Source organism: Accipiter gentilis, chromosome 14 (assembly GCF_929443795.1).
Source record: "Accipiter gentilis chromosome 14, bAccGen1.1, whole genome shotgun sequence".
Classification (NCBI taxonomy): Eukaryota; Metazoa; Chordata; class Aves; order Accipitriformes; family Accipitridae; genus Astur; species Astur gentilis.
Window position 1 is genome coordinate 5,588,560 of NC_064893.1, and position 18,129 is coordinate 5,606,688.

At 40.8% G+C, this 18,129-nt stretch overlaps 1 protein-coding gene across 5 annotated transcripts in view; it reads left to right on the plus strand.

Moving 5' to 3' along the window:
• Positions 1–14,199, plus strand: part of HECW1 (HECT, C2 and WW domain containing E3 ubiquitin protein ligase 1) — a 281,480-nt gene extending 267,281 nt beyond the window's left edge. For 3 of the 5 annotated variants that reach the window (XM_049816119.1, XM_049816116.1, XM_049816117.1), the window contains 4 exons: positions 2,592–2,738; positions 4,131–4,245; positions 5,438–5,636; positions 13,664–14,197. In XM_049816119.1, the coding sequence (XP_049672076.1) occupies positions 2,592–2,738; positions 4,131–4,245; positions 5,438–5,636; positions 13,664–13,775 (573 nt within the window). In that variant the 3' untranslated portion in view covers positions 13,776–14,197. Of the gene's footprint in view, positions 1–2,591; positions 2,739–4,130; positions 4,246–5,437; positions 5,637–13,663 lie in introns of all 5 variants that reach the window. The other 2 variants (XM_049816120.1, XM_049816121.1) reach the window with 2 other exon arrangements.
• The last annotated feature ends 3,930 nt before the right edge of the window (positions 14,200–18,129 follow it).

Genomic DNA, 18,129 nt, shown 5'->3' on the forward strand with positions numbered 1-18,129 from the left:
CTGTTGTGGAAGATAAGAGATGGCTCCAAAGAGAACTGAGAAAAATCACAATCTGTTGTAGATACTGTGATCTGAAAGTAAAAGAACACTAAAAGCCAGATTTTGATGCAAGTTCGCATGTCTAGTACTTTATTTCATATGTACTAGACACTAACCTTGCTAGATCTAGTGATAGGGAAAAAAAATGATTGTCGCTATGAATTACGACTGTCAGAATCCAAGAGTCCTAAGTGAAAGTGAGATTTTCCCCTTTCTGAAATTTGCTAAGTGCTGACAGCAAAATAACAAAGAAATCGCAGTCATGTTTTATGCTCACAGATGGATCCCAGTTGGAAATTCTTGCATGCCAAGAGTATCTGACCACTTAAATGCCATCTGAGCATTGCTTTGCTGGATACATGTGCAAGTGTAGATCACAGTGGGAGCTCTGCTAATATTTGGGAAGCTGGATTTCAAGAGTTGGGTAAGGGAAACAAGAAATAGTGTTTCTTTGAGAAGCTGTGTGGTAGATGGGTTACAGCGCTTTTGTCCTGCTTCCACAATGACTTTATTATGAAGCAGTCACTACTACTTTCATTTTTTCTTTCTTGTCTCATCTCCGATGTGTTTTTAGCATTTAAGCCTTTTGGGCCAAATCCTCTTTCTTGGTACCTTTTTTATTAGAATTTACTACTGAGGAGTTCTAGCCTTCTTGCATACTGGAGCCTGGAGCACTACTGTAACAAAGATACGATGTCAAAACAAGCATTACACATTTTTACTGGTGGGAACTCGATGCCAATTTGAGAATTTCACTTATAAGACAGAGAGAGGTGTCAGTTGCTTGTGACCCGAAGTATTTTCTCATGCTTTTACCCAGTAGAAAGTGTTCTTCCAGGCCTGTCTCCAAGCTCTATATGTGAATACAGCCTGTCTCTGAGTCCTGGCAATTGCTCCAGTCAGGTAAAAGGAATGGGCTAGACTGGTTGAAATGTCTCCTTGCTACTCTGAAACCTAATTCTGAACTAAAGCTCACAGCTGTGTCTAATGCCTCTATGAACAAGAAAGAAAAAATAGGGACACATTGTTACTGATTGCCCATCTCCAATTCTAGATAACTAGTTGTATTTGAAATTATATGGATAATGAGAAATTGAAGAAATCACCAGCCTGTCTACGTGTTTGTGGGAAGTCTTGCAGGAGTTTTAGAACATCTGGATTTATGGTTGTGCTTAAAGCTAGACAATGTTTAGTCTTTGGTTTTGACAGATACATCTTAATGCCATACAGTCTTGAAGGATACAGCATGGCAGCTGGGTCAGAGTCTTACCCTCTAGATGATGCAGCATTGCTTGCATAATGTCGGTGCAATGATTTATATTTGGGAATTTAACCTGAACCAGCTAAGAATTCCTAACTCATTACATCCAACCTTACTTGTTGTCACTGTTTCTCAACAAAGCTACAGATTAGATGACTCATTCAGTGTTTCCATAATTCATGTTACAACAGGTCCCTCAAGCAAAGTGACCTAAATACTATATATGCTGTGTGCTGTCTGTTGGGCTAATAGATAATAATATAAATAATATGTAAATAATACAAATAATGAATATGTATTCCTGCATCTCATTTACTATCTGTGCTAGACATCATTGTTAACAGCAGCAGAAAACTGAAGAGGAGAGCAAAACATTCTTCCTTTTAAATCCACTAGATTGAATGTGAAAATAATTGCAAGATAAATATTATTTTCCGTCACATGTGAGAAGGAGTATGTGCTTGCCAGGTAGAATCTAGATTGATTCCTTAAATCGCTTCTCAATCTTAAGCCTTAGTAACCCAAGCCAACTAAATTAACCATTAAAATGCAATGAAATGCAGTAGCTCTTGGGTAAAAAAATTATTTACAGTACAAACAATTCTCAGGTTTGGATGGGTGATACAAAACTCAATCCCACTATATTTGTCATCTGTACAGGGTGCTGTACAGGTCTTGTTTAGATAGTGTATCAGGAGTATTCATTTTGTGATAATTTATTTGACTATTGGCATTTCTGAGTAAACACTTTTATTAGCACTTGGTGAATGGTAACACTTGTGGCCTAAGAAACAAGTAGATATCCCTTCCAGTTGGTGAAACAGTCTGCCTGTTCCAGTACTGTGATTGCCTCTCCATCCTGTTGTTTCCCATACTGTTGCTTGGATAATCTACAGCAAGCAGCAAGTAGCAAGCTGGTATGGTTGTCAGCCTCTCTGCAGCTCCTGGGCAGCAGGAAAAGAGCAAAGGATGAAAAGATGGCACGCAGTGGCACATTGTACATGGCTTATGGATGGTGCTTTCCAAATCAGTCTTTGCTGGTACAGTTTGGAGTAACCTAAAGGTCAGTCTAGTTTCAGCTGGGGATAAGGCTAGGGCTAGGGCTGAGGGGATGTCCCTCATATTCCTTTTTGTTTCTATGTGTTCTACAGCAAATGGACAAGAGGTGAGGAGGCCAGAACTAGAAATATGACTTGTTACATTTTTCACTTACATTTTCAAAGTACAATTTAAATTTGAAACACAATGCGATCCATACGTTGCTACACCGCTATTTATCTTTGTTCTGTAGGTGACAGAGAGAGAGTTGAAATCTGGAGGGGCAAATACAGCAGTGACAGAAAAGAACAAAAAAGAGTACATCGAGAGAATGGTTAAGTGGCGAGTGGAACGAGGAGTGGTTCAGCAAACAGAGGCCCTGGTCCGTGGCTTCTACGAAGTAAGTAACAGAACGATGCTCCCACAGTCTTCCATTCCTCATCTGAATGAGGTGACCCCATGGTTAAACTATGCTTCATTGGTACCCTAGGAAATAGCTACACAGACATAGATGGCAAGGAATTGGAGTGCCTGGATCTGTAGAGATAGAGACCTTGAATATAGCATGTTTAGCATTAAGAGAGAAAGGAAAGAAAGGTGTATTCTGAGTACGATAAAGCATGGTGATCAAGAGTTAAGAAAGATACTGCTTTCCATTCACATAGTAAAAGAAGTAGGCATTTGCAAATTTTGTTTTCCCCTGCTGTGATACAAAAGAAGATTGTGAAGAATTGTACACTTCAGTGAGCAGCTGGTGTGACTGAATCTTTAGGGACTCATTCCAATGAAGTTGGACCTAGGATACAGTCAGCTATTATCTTGCTGGTGTTCATGGATGCTGCTCCATTGTTGTTCCTGGATTTTGCTAATTTATCTTTGCTGAAGACCTGGAACTGAGAACATCCTTCTGGCAGAGCTGCTATAAGGACTGCCAAAGACTGGATGAAAACCTGTGGCTTTTCTGACCCACACACGTAGTCACCTATTCTTGCCCCTTACTAATCATATTCAAACATGTATCTTGCCCTGGCAGCTGCATAATATAAGTAAAAGCTGAGGGCTATCTCACAGAGGAAAATAAACTGAAAGAATGGCAACCCTGGAAAATGAAACAGCAGATAATAGATACACAGAATAATACTGAAAACTGATGGCTCCAAGCAGTTGTGCACTGACATTTACTGGCAGTGGAAGCCAGTGAGGGTGGCTTTGTAGCTGAATAGACTTGGTCAGCCCTTTACTGTAGAAGGGGGTTGGCTAAGTGACTCCATGCAGTTTACTATACTGTGCATATGGTTTGCTAGCTTTTTCTCCCTGGGAATACTGCAGGCTGTTAAAGCTTTTGGTTTCACATAATGAAGAAAGTGAACCTCAGCTGCATCGTCAGTGGATGAAGACCCGAGGGCACGCCTACGCAATTGTAATCAAATTCCAATGCAAAAAAAAAAAAACCAAAAAATTGTCCATATTACCAATCCAGTCTTTGTTTGACTGTCAAAATCACTTGTCAGAATGAATGTAACAATGAAGAATGTTCTGCACAGATTATGTCCCGTTACTTGTATTGTTTCATTCTGGTCAAATCCCATGTGTCATCATTGTTTGCAACTCAAAACGTCAGGAGACTCCCTGAAGAAGAGCACAGATTGATCAGTGGAGGAGTGGAAATTAGCTGTCAGCATGCAGAGTTCATCAGAATAAAGAGCTGGTCACCAGAGCCATAGGTTTACGAGACATTGCATCTGCTTTATTTCCAGTCTGAAACTGTGCTTACAAGTGGTTTTTGTTCCAGGTTGTAGACTCCAGGCTTGTCTCTGTTTTTGATGCCAGAGAACTGGAGCTGGTTATAGCCGGCACAGCAGAAATAGATCTCAATGACTGGCGTAACAACACAGAATATCGTGGAGGTAAACTGCCTGCTGATGCTTAGTAGTATCTTGACTGGTTTTGGTCTAAAACATGAAAGACTTGGTCCATCTTTTCCTCCTGTCTTTCCTGAGGGAAATGCCCTATTTTGTTTTGGAAGTTTTTGTGAATAATAACTCACGAAATAAGTAAGATCTCAGGTTTGGGTCAACAGATGTAATAATGCTGAAATTGCTTCTGCTACTTCTGTCTAGATTTTACCCACACAGTTCCTACTGACATAACAGGAGTTCTGACTATTAAGGACTGAAAAGGATTTGCAGTATTAGATCTAAAAGTTACTCACTCAGATAACTGTGAATGAACTACCAGCCTCACTGAAAGTAGTATCACAAGTCCTCTTGGCTTCAGTAGGGAGCTGAATTCAATAGCTGAATTTCACAGTTCCCCATTACACTTCAACAACATACAGATCTTGCTTGGCCTGGTTTTGCTTTAAATGCCGAGCATGATTTATCTAGGCTGTCTTGGATGATGGATAAATGTGAAATCCACCAGTTCTGCACTACAAAAGGAAAGTCCCTGAGGTTCACATATCCTCCCCTGAAATGCAAGATTTAAGTCTTCGCTGCTCTCTGCCCAGCCTTTGTGTTACCTTGAAATACGCAGCTTACCACAAGCGCAGCTGGTCCCTGAAGTTACTCTCCTCCTACTTTTTTCTTTTTAGCTATTGAAACAGATTTAGCCTGGGTTTATGCTGGCTTTCATTAGCACAAACCAAGGCACAGAGCCCCTCAGGTGGGAAGTTTGCCGAGGAAGAGCTTGTGGCTGCAAACTCCTCTCCATACATTGAATACTATTGCAATCCAGAAGAGAATTTATTTGGGAATGAGAAATTGTTAAGTCATTAGGACTGTGTGGTATATTGCAATTGGTCTTTTATATCTCATGCAGGTAACCCCAGTTCTTCCCAAGGGATTTGTGAGAGGCCAGTGTACCTCAAATATATATTTGAGTTTCAGGGTTTCAAATGAGTTAGCAATATTATAGTATCCACAGCCAGAACAAGATGGGGGCTGGGACCTACTGCTCATCAAGAACAAGATATATTGTTAGGTCAGGATCTTTTCAGTAGGAGATCTGCTGTCCCATGCTAGTGGGAACACACTTCGATGTTACACTTCTCACTTAGAGGGTGTGATTTTAATTTCTGTCTCTTGCTTCTTGGTTTAGGTTACCATGATGGACACATAGTAATACGGTGGTTCTGGGCAGCAGTAGAGAGATTTAACAATGAGCAGAGACTCCGGTTGTTGCAGTTCGTCACTGGAACATCAAGTGTGCCATATGAGGGCTTTGCAGCTCTCCGAGGGAGCAATGGGCTACGGCGCTTCTGTATAGAGAAATGGGGGAAAATAACCTCCCTCCCAAGGTATGTCCCAACTAGGATACAAAATCGGAAGTGCTGTGAGAAAGGTGAGCCTCGTACTTTGTTACATCTCTCTGCCAGTGAAAGGTAATGAATACAGTAAGGACATCTTAAAACCGCAAAGAAACAATTATCAGTTTGTTCTGTAATTACATTCAGAGAAAAGTGCTTTCTTTTGCTCTTTTTGATTTGCAGGCTCAATTTAAACTGCTTTGAATCCTGGGTAGTGGTTAGATAAAGATTTCCATAGGTCCAAACCTAGTTCTCTTGCTTTGATTCTGGAACAGATCCAGACCAGCAGGAGCCTGTCAGCTGATTCTGTTCCCTTTACTTCCAAAATACTAGTAAAAATACTTGTGAGTTTAGAGAGCCATGAAATCCAGAGTCTGCCTCTGAGTTTTGGCCAGAGACCTGAGTGTAATCCTTTCATTTGCTCTGATGGTTCCACTTTTTCATCATGAAGAAGCTTAGCAAAGGGACTTCAGACCATGTGATAATACCCAATTTGTCATATCTAGTTCAGTCAGCCAACTAGGAGCAAATGAGCCGTAATGTCATACAGAGTCAACAGACTTCACAGTGCTTCCCAAAGGAGGGTTCATCTTCCTTTTCAGAACAAAGGGACTGGGGCACAGAGGGGTGGTCTGACTTGCCTAAGGCCACCCAAGAGAGCCATGGCACAGCCAGTGATACATTGAGCTTTGAGTTCTGGTCCAGCACTTCATCTGTGACCAGCACTCATCCTTCCTCACTGAAGTGAGTCACCTTTTCTTGAATGTCCTTACAGTTGCCTGAGGCTCTGCCCCATTGAGATTAGAGAGCATTTTTCATGGGGCCACTTCTCAGCACCTCTGAAATACTTTTGTTATGCGACCCTTTTAAGTAACATTTGCCCTCCAAAGGATGCTTTCTTCCTGCTCTTATCATTTGCTTTCAGCTGCAGTCTAAAGGAGGCTACTTTCATGGCACAGAGCAAAAATCTTTTTTCGCAGGCCTTGCAGATATATTCAAACCATGAATTAACAATGGGTCTGATCCAGTTTTCTAGTTACTTGCCATCCATGTTGTTTACCCAGAAGCATACTGTAAGACATGGACTTGAGCAGACCTCCAGAGTCCTCTGGAGAGGGAAGGTCCAAATATGGTCCCCCTCTTCGTCCAAGCCTACTCAAGCCCATGTTTATGCAGTGGGGAGATGCAGGAGCCGGACCAGGGCACTGTATTGGCAGACATTCAGAGCTGACATCTTATGTGGACTCCCTCTAAAGTCAGGAAAAGGGAAGTAAGTGTTTTAAGGCTCAATTCATCTCACCTGAACACAGATTTCTAAAATAGCTCAGCTGAATCACCCCTGGTACATTCTGCTTTATGTCCACTGACCATAAAGTCTCTACAGAGACTATATGGAGAACTAGAGCCTACATGAAAGCTAGATGTAGGCACTGAGATTTAAAAACAGATGAAAACATGTAAGGTCAGTGAGATGACTCATGCCCTCTGAGCTTCAGCCAGCAATGTGGAAAGAAAGCCTGAGAGCTAGTTTGCTATGCGTAGACCAGATCCTCCCTTTGCAGCATATATATAGTCTGGTTCTATGTAAGGGTTTCAGAGCTTACCAGGGGCATTCCTGCCTGTACATAGGCAGCAACTGAAAGTGGCAGACTTGTGCAGCATTTCTGCAGAGCTGCCTTTGTACTCCTTCTGGGATGGAAAGGGGAGATGAGAGGGTGGACCTTGGCGCGTGCACAGAAAATGCCCTGGGCTGACCCATCAAGTTCTGAAAAGGTAATTGGCCTCTTTCTGCTCTGCTTAACTTTCTTTGTGAACCTAGGCATTACTTATGACCTAGATTCAGTTAGCCCCGAGATATTCACATTAACAACTTTATGTTTGCCTGCTGATCACCGAACTTGTTGCTCTCCCTGAATGAGGCCTCTTTTCCAGGTGAAAGTTGTTAGCACCTTTTAGAAGTCTTAGAGCTCTGCATTCATTTTAGCCAGGGGAAAGAGAAACAACACTTGCTCATGGGAATAAACACAGCTTGATCACCATGAATTATTACCTGCATTTTTATAAAATTATGGGGTGCTGCCAAGTATACATAGTGTTAAGAAATACATGAAACACACAGGCTAAACCTGGAGGCTCCCTAAATCCTTAGTTAAGCAACTAAATAAATGTTATTTTAAACTTTTTTAAAATGCCTGATTATGGATTGGTCGTGTTTATTTAGATTTACTTACATACTTAGTTAGTCTTAGAGGCTAAAAAAACCTCATATGTCATATCCTGTAGGCCTTTTGGCGCTTGTGATATAATATGAGTGTAACTAACTTTACCTGTTTAAAATAAACCACAACAAATTCCCTTCTCCCTCTAACAATTCCTACAGCTTCACAGTGAGAGTTACCCTTGCTCCATGTTTTCAAACTTCTAGGAAAAAACCCAGCTTTCTCGTGTCTTAGCAATCATCAGATTTAGTTGTTTATGTACCTAGGTACGGATTGCACCTCTTAATTACTGGCCTTAGTTCTTAGGCCCTGACCCAATAAATATGGTACTGCGAGAGGTGTTATGGAAGCCTGCATAAAGCTGATGCATTTGGCTTTCCTGACATCCAGGTAGATGGTGGGTCACTGGGGATAGGTTAGTTGGCCTTTGGGTTTTCATCTTCTTGAAAAAGTATCAAGATAACTTTTAGCCCTATCAGGAGAGTCCAGGACTCTTTCTGTGTTCTCTCACTCCTGCTCCAGTTGGCTGAAGTAGGCGACTCTCCCATACAATTTGTCTTTACATTTTGGCAATGAAGCATGCAACTGCTGTTTGCTTATAGTGAGCAAAGATGTGATAATACCTAAACCAGCCATGCTTGTGCACTTGTGACAGCAACATGGCACTCCCAGCAAAGAGACATGGTGTAAATTTCTAAAATGCAATGCTTTTCAAAGAACAATCACTAATACATAATGCCTAGAAAGCACTGAGGATAAGCAAGACTTTTTCAGGAAAGTTGAGAATCTGGTAACTTCATTCTAAATTGGTGGGCTTGTTCATCAGTACCAGTTACCCTACATGAACAGGGTAATGGTGGTGTAATACATTCATCTAAGATAAATAAGAGTTAGATTACGCCAGTGGTTTATTTCTGGAGTATGCATGTGTACCAGACACATTATTCCTACCTATATTTACTTGGATACCACACACGTTAGAAAGTCAAAGTACTATATAGCTCAGAGATGCTGCTCTAATCCCAGATCTCTAGACAATGACCCTAAAGCAGGTTCCAAAGAGACTGCCAGAATTTACAGATCTTTTAGTGTAAGTCTGCAGCATGGTTTCTTCCAAATCGATTTAGCTTGCCATATGAAGTAACAGGTTTAACCACTTGTTCATCAAGGTTGAGTTTTACTCTCCCTATCTAATATGCAAAGCTTTCTCCCAAAATAAAGGAGTTCCATATTTTACTTATTGCAGCTGGTTGCCTGAGTAGGGATGGATGGAGATTTCTTCCAGCTATAGCTTCTTCTGAAGCAGAAAGCCTCTCTTCACCTCTCCTGGGTCATGCAGATATTTAACATGGAACCAGTTTTAGCAGTAGTTCCGCAAGAACTTATTCTTTGTTCCCCACCAAACATTAATGAACAGACACTGGCTTTCTAGCTGGAATAACATAGCTTCATCTGGTATTGTGGGAGCAGAACTCCTGGCCCAAAACAAACCTGTGCAAAGAACTAGCAGTGTTTTTCTACTATAGCTATAGGAGGCAAAAGTTCCCTCTTCTTAAATCCTCAGCCAGCAAAAGTGTTCAGTGCCTACAAATGCTACTGCCCCATCTTCTGGTTGCGCTCCTCACCTGGCCAAAACTCCTGTCAGCTCCAAGGTTATTTCTGTTTGAGTATCAGTTAAGTAAGGACCTCAGCATGTATCCCAGTGATTCAAATAATCAGATTTGAAGCAATGAGGTCACTTTCCTCAGCAGTGCTGAGATGCAACTACCCTTTCATCAAAAGAGATTTTCATTCAGCAGAGTAATATTAGTGATTACGACCATACTGTCTGCGGGTTATGTATGTTAAAGATTACCAGTAGATATCTGATCTTTTGTAAGAGAATTCTGTCCCTCTCTATTAGATGATCAAGTATTTAATCACCCCAGAATCCCATATAGCAATTAAAAAAAGATTCTGTATGACTACAAAGAACTTTGTTCTCATCATTTCCTTCTTTCCCAGTGGACTGAGTGTGTGTGCTTTGCTGGCTTTTATCATTCCTTATCTCCCAGCCCTCTTCTCTTTCCTCATACAACAGAAATACCAACTACAAATCTACATTCATCTATTAGGCAGTGGTTCCCAGACAGCATATAAGTGTTCCTTCTTAAAGACAAAAGGAACAAAAGTTGATACCTGTGGGTCCTGAGGCTGATCAAAGAGGGGTTTGTGGGTTCATCTAAAGAAAGCAAGGTGAAAAGGAGAAATGCCCAGTTTCTGCCTGACAGGCATGGTTATGTTAGAATGCAAGTCTTATTTTAGTTGATAGGTTCAAGCTATAAATACGATAGCAGGGGGTTCTGTGCGCACTTACTGCCTTCGGACTCTCATTGTTATGGGGATTAAAGGAAGTGACAAAGAAGAATGCAAAAATCTTAAAATCTTATAATTTTTAGAGTGAATTCTTAAAAGAAAAAGCAATAGCACAGCTCTTTGAACAGTGAGCAAGATTAAAGGTTCAGACCCACCAAAACTACTTTGAGCAATAAAGTCTGCCAGGGAGAATGAAATTTTAAGTGGTCCATTACTGGATGATGAGGGCACATGAGGGTCAAGGTTGGTTTACATGACTTTATCTTGTGTTTTCTTCTAGAGAAGCGAGAATCCTTTCCATAAAAGCTCTTACCAATCTAATTCTTATTCCAGACCTCTCACTCCCTGAACACCCTCTCAAATGTCAGCAGGCTTATGTGGCAGGAGGCTTAATCAAGGGAAGAAAGGCTTTTCTCATTGCTGTGACTGTCTCTTGCACTGCTGATGTAATATTTTCACCCCAATATGTGCAGCAAGTGTCCCCTGGATTATGCTTACTGTAGTCACTCTCACTGGGATCAGTAGTAGTAGGTCAACACCAGTCAGGAGGAATTTACCCCTTTGGAGGACAAGGCACAGAGTTAGGCAACAGTGGATGTTACGGAAAATATCCTTGCCTCTTAATTGTCCAGTGTGCTGCAGTATCGCACAGTGTATGACAGGACAGACTAGAGGCTGAGCAATTCATTTTTAGTCTAGTTTGGAAAACAAAGGTTTCAGCTTTCAGTTGCAAGAACCAAAGGCGCTATGCATAGCAATACTGAGGAGTCCCAATCAACCCTCTCTCTTATTTCAGGTGAGGCAGAATATGTTGTTTAGTTACACAAGTAGACACCATGTCTGACCTTTGCAGCAAAGAACCAATTAGGCCCATTGCTGAATGTATACCGGACAATTTTGCATGTAGTTATCTTGTTGTAGGATTGAGTGGGCTTCACTAGCATCATTGGAGTTGCAGTTGATCCACAGCAGTTTCACAGACCAGAATTTAAACTCAGGTTTTGCCCTTAGCAACATACTGTGTTTTGCACCTTTAGTAGGTAGAAGTGTAAACATAATGCATAGTACTCCTGAAAATTAGTTTTCATTTTTGATTTGATGACAGTTTTTTAAATGAAAGGATTTTTTTCTATAAAGTTGTTGAACTGGAGAACACAAGAGAGTTGCTTGGCAAAATGCTTCCGTGTTTCTAGACATGTTGACTTTTTCTTCCTTTCTTTGTAATAGTTTCTCCCCACAATAAGTTCCTTGAGACCTTCTATAGAAGAGCCCACTTCTATAAACCTCAAAACAGGAAAAGGAATTTATCTTTTTTCTGAGTTTGAATAGGTCAAGGATGACTAAAAGTCAACAGCATTGCAAGGTTGTTTCATAACCAGTGTGAAATGAGATGGATGAAGATCAGTCAAGATGCATGTCTGCAAGAAAGGAAACACCAGTCAGTGGCTGTGGATATGTCTGCACCGCACAATAGGATGCATGACAGCAACATATGAGATGCTATGGTCTCATACAGTTAAATGTGCCAGTTATAAGTACCATATAGAGATATTACTTTAGATTCAGCAAAGTTACATTAGCAGAATCCACACCTGAGCCACCATGACTATGCTGCTTCCAGTTCTGGAGCCAGACAGCTGAGCTCCTCAAGACCGGCTGTCTCTGAATGGTGCTGTCTTGCCTATGATAAACACGTTCTGAATGGACTACAAGAATCCTTCAGTTAATTAACTCCCAGTGGTTGATACGTATTGGCAATGGCTGTAGAAACAACTTACGTTGCCAAAGATTGCTGAGATAAACAATAAACAGTGCAGGGCTACTCATGGATAATACACATGAGCTGCCATGTTTAATTTCAAGAGATTTATTAAATAATGGCTTTATTAATGTTCCTTTTTCAATAACTCATATGTTCCCAGCTCATTTCCGCAAATTCTGTGTTTCTTGTACACTCTCTCTGAGAGTGACCAGCTAACAAATCTTCATTCAGAAGAGGAAAAAGGACAGTAAAAGCTCTCCTAATTGAAATTCTGTGATGCAGTGAAGATTACGTGCCTCTGGCTATTTCAGCTGCTTGATTGCTTTTAGTGATTCACCACTGGTGCTTGATAAAATTCTCCCTCTGAATCTGCAAGTCTCAGGCCAACCCATGTACCAGTATCATGTTTTCCTCACTTTGTGGGTGGCCTAAGAGATGACTAGCAGAGTTTCACATAGTTTCTCCAAGATAGCAGTTCTGCTTCAGTTTTGAAGAAATGACATTGAATTAAAGTATGAGATAGAAAAGCTAAAACAACTTCACGGCTTCTAAAAATACTAGGGGCCAGAAGCTTAGACATTGTTAGCCATTGAGACTACATTTCCTTCTGTAGGGTTTTGTCAATTCACATTTATCAGAGGGAGCAAAAGGAAACAAATATTTCTAGCACGATGTAAAACTCCAAGCTGACTGAAAACAATGAAACAATTTTAATGAAAATGTGCCCTCCCCCCCCCCCCCCCCCCCCGTTTGTTGAATGAGCTCTACAGTTTTTCAGTCGGTTGAAATGGATGAATTGTTGGGGCAGGGGCTGTTTCTTTGCTCCACATTTGTATAGCACCTCACACAGTGAAGTGCAGTCTGCATCTGGCTCTAATTGCTGCTACCAGAAAAGCTGCAACAAGGTGGAGGCATGTGTGGAACCCGTTCCACAGCTTCTTTTGAAGGTGCTGCCAACTGGGGGTAAATATAATGATAAAACTGGGGGAAAAGGGGGTCATCAAGCTGGCAGCTTGCTCTGCACAAAATATTTTGCTTTTGCCTTAGCTACTACAAATAAATAACATTTAAAGGCCAGACTTGCAGCAGATGGCCAACAGCTGACTTACGGGAACGTTTTCGGCAACCTTCCTGCTTCAGTTAGCAGATCCCTGAATGGTCTTTTACCAGTCAGCCCTGCCTCACTGTAAACACATGCTGAGCCCATTCTGTCAGTATAGTTCATCACATTGTGCTTGTCCACTGGTGCAAAACTTACTAGCTGCTCATGTTAGATGTACAGCTGAGTTGCATATTTTTTTTAAACACCCAAAGCAACCAAAATTAGAGTAGTGGAGTTTTGTCTCTATCAGGGCCTAGACCCCAGCTCTGCAGTGACCTCCAGCATTCATGTCCATGAAGATCCCTGCAAGATCCCTGCAACATCTAATGCAGGGATAGCAGAGAATGATGTTATGTTGATACTTAGCTTGTGTCTTCTGTTTGAAAGATTCATGTGTATATGCACGTACATTACAGTACCTCAGATTTTGGCAGGGTTTAAGAGTTTAATAGAATTTCTTTTTCTCTCTCTTGAGTGAACTTGAATGTCTTGAGTCTCAGTAGGAACTTGTTTTCTCAATTCCTATTTTCTCAAGTTATTTAGATTAAACTTAACATGTAGCCTATTTTTCCTTTTGCAGGGCACACACATGTTTCAACCGTTTGGATCTTCCACCTTACCCCTCATATTCTATGCTATATGAAAAGCTGCTGACAGCTGTTGAAGAAACTAGCACCTTTGGACTTGAATGAGGGGGTTCAGGCACTTCTGGTGTTTTTCTGGCTGATGATGTCACCTTTCCTGTCCACCATCATTTGATCTTGGTTTCCCATGTTTTTATTTTTGAAAACAGAACAAACAAAAAAAAAAATCAAGGTTAACAAAAGCTGTGCATGAAGAACTGCCGCCCTCTAAGATCTAACCTTCATGCTTTCATCCTCTGTTTCCAATGGACTGCTAGTCTGTATGCAATAGAAAAACAACTGTCTCAAGGTTTCTGTATATCTCTACATACCTCCATTAATAACAATGAAAATACAAATGCAAGTTACACTACACTTGACCAAATGTTAATAAATGTTTACTTCCACCTACGTTGATTAAAAAATAAAAAAACCTCATCAGGCATTCCAAGCTTTTATATACCCACATTCTAAATCAGTTCACAGCCCATCTTACTTCTTAACCATTGAATCCAGTACTAGGAGCTGATCAAATACATCTTCATCTGTCCTTGTTTTCCCTGTATGTATTGTCCATCTGAGAGACACCTATGAGCAAAACTGAAATTTTTATATACGAACTCATGATCCACATCAGTTGCATCAGCTGGAACTGGCCCAGATACATGGTGCAGATAAGACCTTCAAAAACTAAAAAAACAACCTGTAACACAATGCAAAGCATAGCAGCGATTGTTACGATTGTTACTTGCCAGTACTGGAGAGAACTTGCACTTCAGAGATATTGGAAGGGGCATCTCCATTGTAATGTTTACCACACAAGAAGCACAAGGTTGTGCACAGTCAAGAAGGATGTTTTATTATGTAGCATAAAGGACAAGGCTCCCTTACCTTAGTATTGCATATGACAAGGAAAAGGGGAAATAAGAAGAATGTTCTACTCTTACAAATACCCTTGGGTTCTGTTTACCAGGTGTTTGTTTTCTGATTTTTAAAATGCTCCTTTCCAAATGAGAAGTCTAGACAATCCCATCCCCTGTATCAGAAGCCAATTTATTTTCTGTCAGGCTGAGCTAATCTATGGTTGCTGGGGGCGGTGTGTGGTTCTGTCATTTTTCTTTTCTTGTTCAGTGGAAATCTCCATAACCTGAAGAGCAGTTGTAGGCAGAAGGTTTTAGTCTAGGGTCTATTAAATGAGAAGCTGCAGTGAATGAGGGTGCTTGTCAGGGATGAAGGGGACTGTAACTCTCTTTGGGTTAAGACTTTGTTGCACTTCCTCTTGGAGTAGGCCCAAAGGCCCTCCAGTCATGTTGGGTACCACTCAGCGGAAGATCTAGCTCTTGTTACTGCAGACATAATCCTCTTTGGTTTGGTGTACTTTGTATTCCAACTCTGAAGCCAGAGAACAAAAGGAAAACGGCGGTAGGCTTGTCTCCGGATGGTTTTTGCTGAGGCTGTTGCGATCAACCTCACTGCTCTGATTGTGTTCTGTTTATTAATCTTTGCTGCCCTTGTTTTCTAAGACTAATCCCAGATTGAAAGTGTTTGTCTTAACTGGGAAAAGGAAATACAAAGTATCTTCTGACACTAAATATGTTAAAGGATGTGTGAAATATGAAGTGAGAGACTTGTGAAGGGTGAGTGAAGGTAAGTGAGAAGGTAACATCATAGTGTCTAGCAGCTCACATGAAACAGCACACCCCCTTGGGGGCTTGTTACTGGTAGCTTTGTGTTAGCTATGCTTCAGAAAACTGTAAAATCAGGAGACCAGTTCAGTGTCTGACACATCTAATTCCCGTAAGTTTTCTCTCCAGAGAAAAGAATTGGACCCTGCTTTCCCACATATTTTTATGGTGGCTATAGAGAAACTCATCACACTTGAAAAACTGCATTCTGAGAGCTTTAGATCATTCTCCTGCTTTAATTCTTAGGTCAATAGGTATTTGAAAGGTGATGGACCCAAAAACATGTTTCTAAGCAGAAATAGTGGCTTTTGTTAATGATGTATAAAATATTTGGGATATTTAAATTGCCCCATTCATTCAATTTCTTTGACATTTCAGCGCTTTTATACTAATTTACTGTATGGCTTTTACTGAGAATCTATTACAACGTACGTTATTATTCTTATTGAGTACTCATATTACTGTTGTGTATGGAGGCTGCAGCTATAGGCCAGCTTCATTGTACCAGACACCGAAAATGACACTTATTATTTCCACAAATGCGCTCTCAGTCACCGATTCCACATGACCAGCCCCACTGCACGGTACAGTCGGAAATCTTAACTTTTTTCCGAGAGCGTCTGTCACGTGCACATGAATTACATCAGAGCAAGTCACACCAGGAGAGACTGAACAACGAAATCTTCCAATGTATTTAATTTCTGCCTCTTCACCACTGGGCCCCAAAATCCAGTGATTCCTTGTATGGTTCTTGTTCTATTCCTGGTGATGTTATAAAGTTACCTGCACTGTGTCAAATGTTGGATGTCTTCCAACAATAGAAGAAAAGAAAGTATTCAACTAGTTGGTCCATGTTTGGCCAAGGAAAATAGCGCATCAAGAGCTGTCTCATTAATATAGTAAAAAAAAAAAAAAAAAAAATCCAATCTTTACAATACTGTATAGTTAAATTTTTTTAAGTATTTAAAAACTATATTTTATTAAGAAGAAGTGAAACTATTTTTTGTAGCATAATAAAAGATGTTTGTATTTCAGAGACAGCATCAAACCCCACTGATTGAAACAAAGAAGGCTTTCTCCTGAAATTCTTCTTCACGACATGTTCTGGCACTTGCCACACACTAAGCTAGATTAGGTGTCACGCATCTCCATGTTTGGCAGATGCCATCTCAAGCACCTTGTGTTTTCCTGCTCTGGGAAACGTACAGCATGGCCAGCTACTTCCCATCAAAATCCTTGGTCCAAGCTGTCTTCAAGCGCACAGCCTAGTATTTTTAAAGGTTGCTTTCTTAGGTGACTGTGATGACATCAAAGTAACAAGGTCGTGCAGATTTCCTTGCAAGTTTTTTTGGATCTAAAGCTGGGAATAGAGGAAGACAGTTGACTGTTTTCATAAAACAAAGAGAAAGAAAATGCCATACTCTACTTTTCTTGCATTCTACCATTCCAGTCCTATCCCTCTCTCTTCCCAAATGCCCTACCCCAATAGGTTCCCAAACACTGACATCATCTCTAGGATATCCAGATTAATGCTTCACAGTGCATTTCTCCACTCATTGCATCATACCATGGGCTGAATCCGGTCCCAGTCTGGAGTGAAGGGGAAGCCATGCATCTAAGTGGCGCTGTAAGGTTAGAGTAAGTGAGGCAGTGAATGGCGCTAACAGGAGAGAGGGAGGAACCCATCTCCCTTGCCCTGTTATTTAACCTGCCCATTATGCAATTAATTGTCTTTGTTGTTGTTACGTAGGTGCAAGGCATATACCCTTCCTTGTTCACCTTTCGATTCAAATGCTGTTACTCACTCATATAATCATCTGTGCTCTCCCAAGATCTGTGTTTTCTTTTGTAAAACACTGACTCTTGATTATAGAATTTCTGGTTTCATTGTTTTCCCACAGTAAAGACTAGAAGATACTCCGTAGGGTAGATTTACAGTGAAATAGTGTGTTCAGGTCTTTCACCTCAGTTCCCTTTAAACATGGTGGCTGCTAGATTACAATATGACATCAACATCCATAGATTTTAAAATGCAAGTGAAAAATGGAATAGGCAATCTGACAGCTTTTGTGAATTGCAGTTTTCAATAGGAGCAACGAATATCGGTAATGTGTACATTTGATTTCAGAGAGACCATATCTTTCTCAAAGGGGTTGTGCTGGTATTAATGGTAGAGGGAGGGAAAGGGATATTTCTGTTTATGAAATCCTGTTGCCATACTAGCATGAAGCTGCAGATATGAGAATGAAAATAGGTGTTTTAAATCATCAGTATGTCTTCCACCTCAAGGTAGTCCCACCTACTGTTCAACCACCTAAGCTATGCAGGATTTGATCCGGGACAAACAGCTGTACCTTACTGTTAATTGCATCAGGTCTAAACCTTACAAATGCCATCACTTCAGTCTGCAGTACGTTACATGAGCGTTCAGTTTCAATCATGTGGCTGTGCATATTCAGAACTTGACTTTTAAGTTCTAGGGAGATCTGTGGCTATCACAAGGCAAGAAGCGAGTGGTCCAAACTACATCTAACCTCTAATGGAGAAATCATGAGTTTTGTACAGGTCTGACATACAGGACTTTTTTCACCCAGTTTGCTCAAGTGCCCGTGAACTTTTGAATGAACTGTAGCTAAGGTTTTGAGTTTGTAGTCTAGTCTGAGAGACAGCCTGTGGGGAGGGGGGGTGTTTGTTGGATTTGTGTTTTGTTGTTCTAGTTTCACTGTAACAAATAGTTG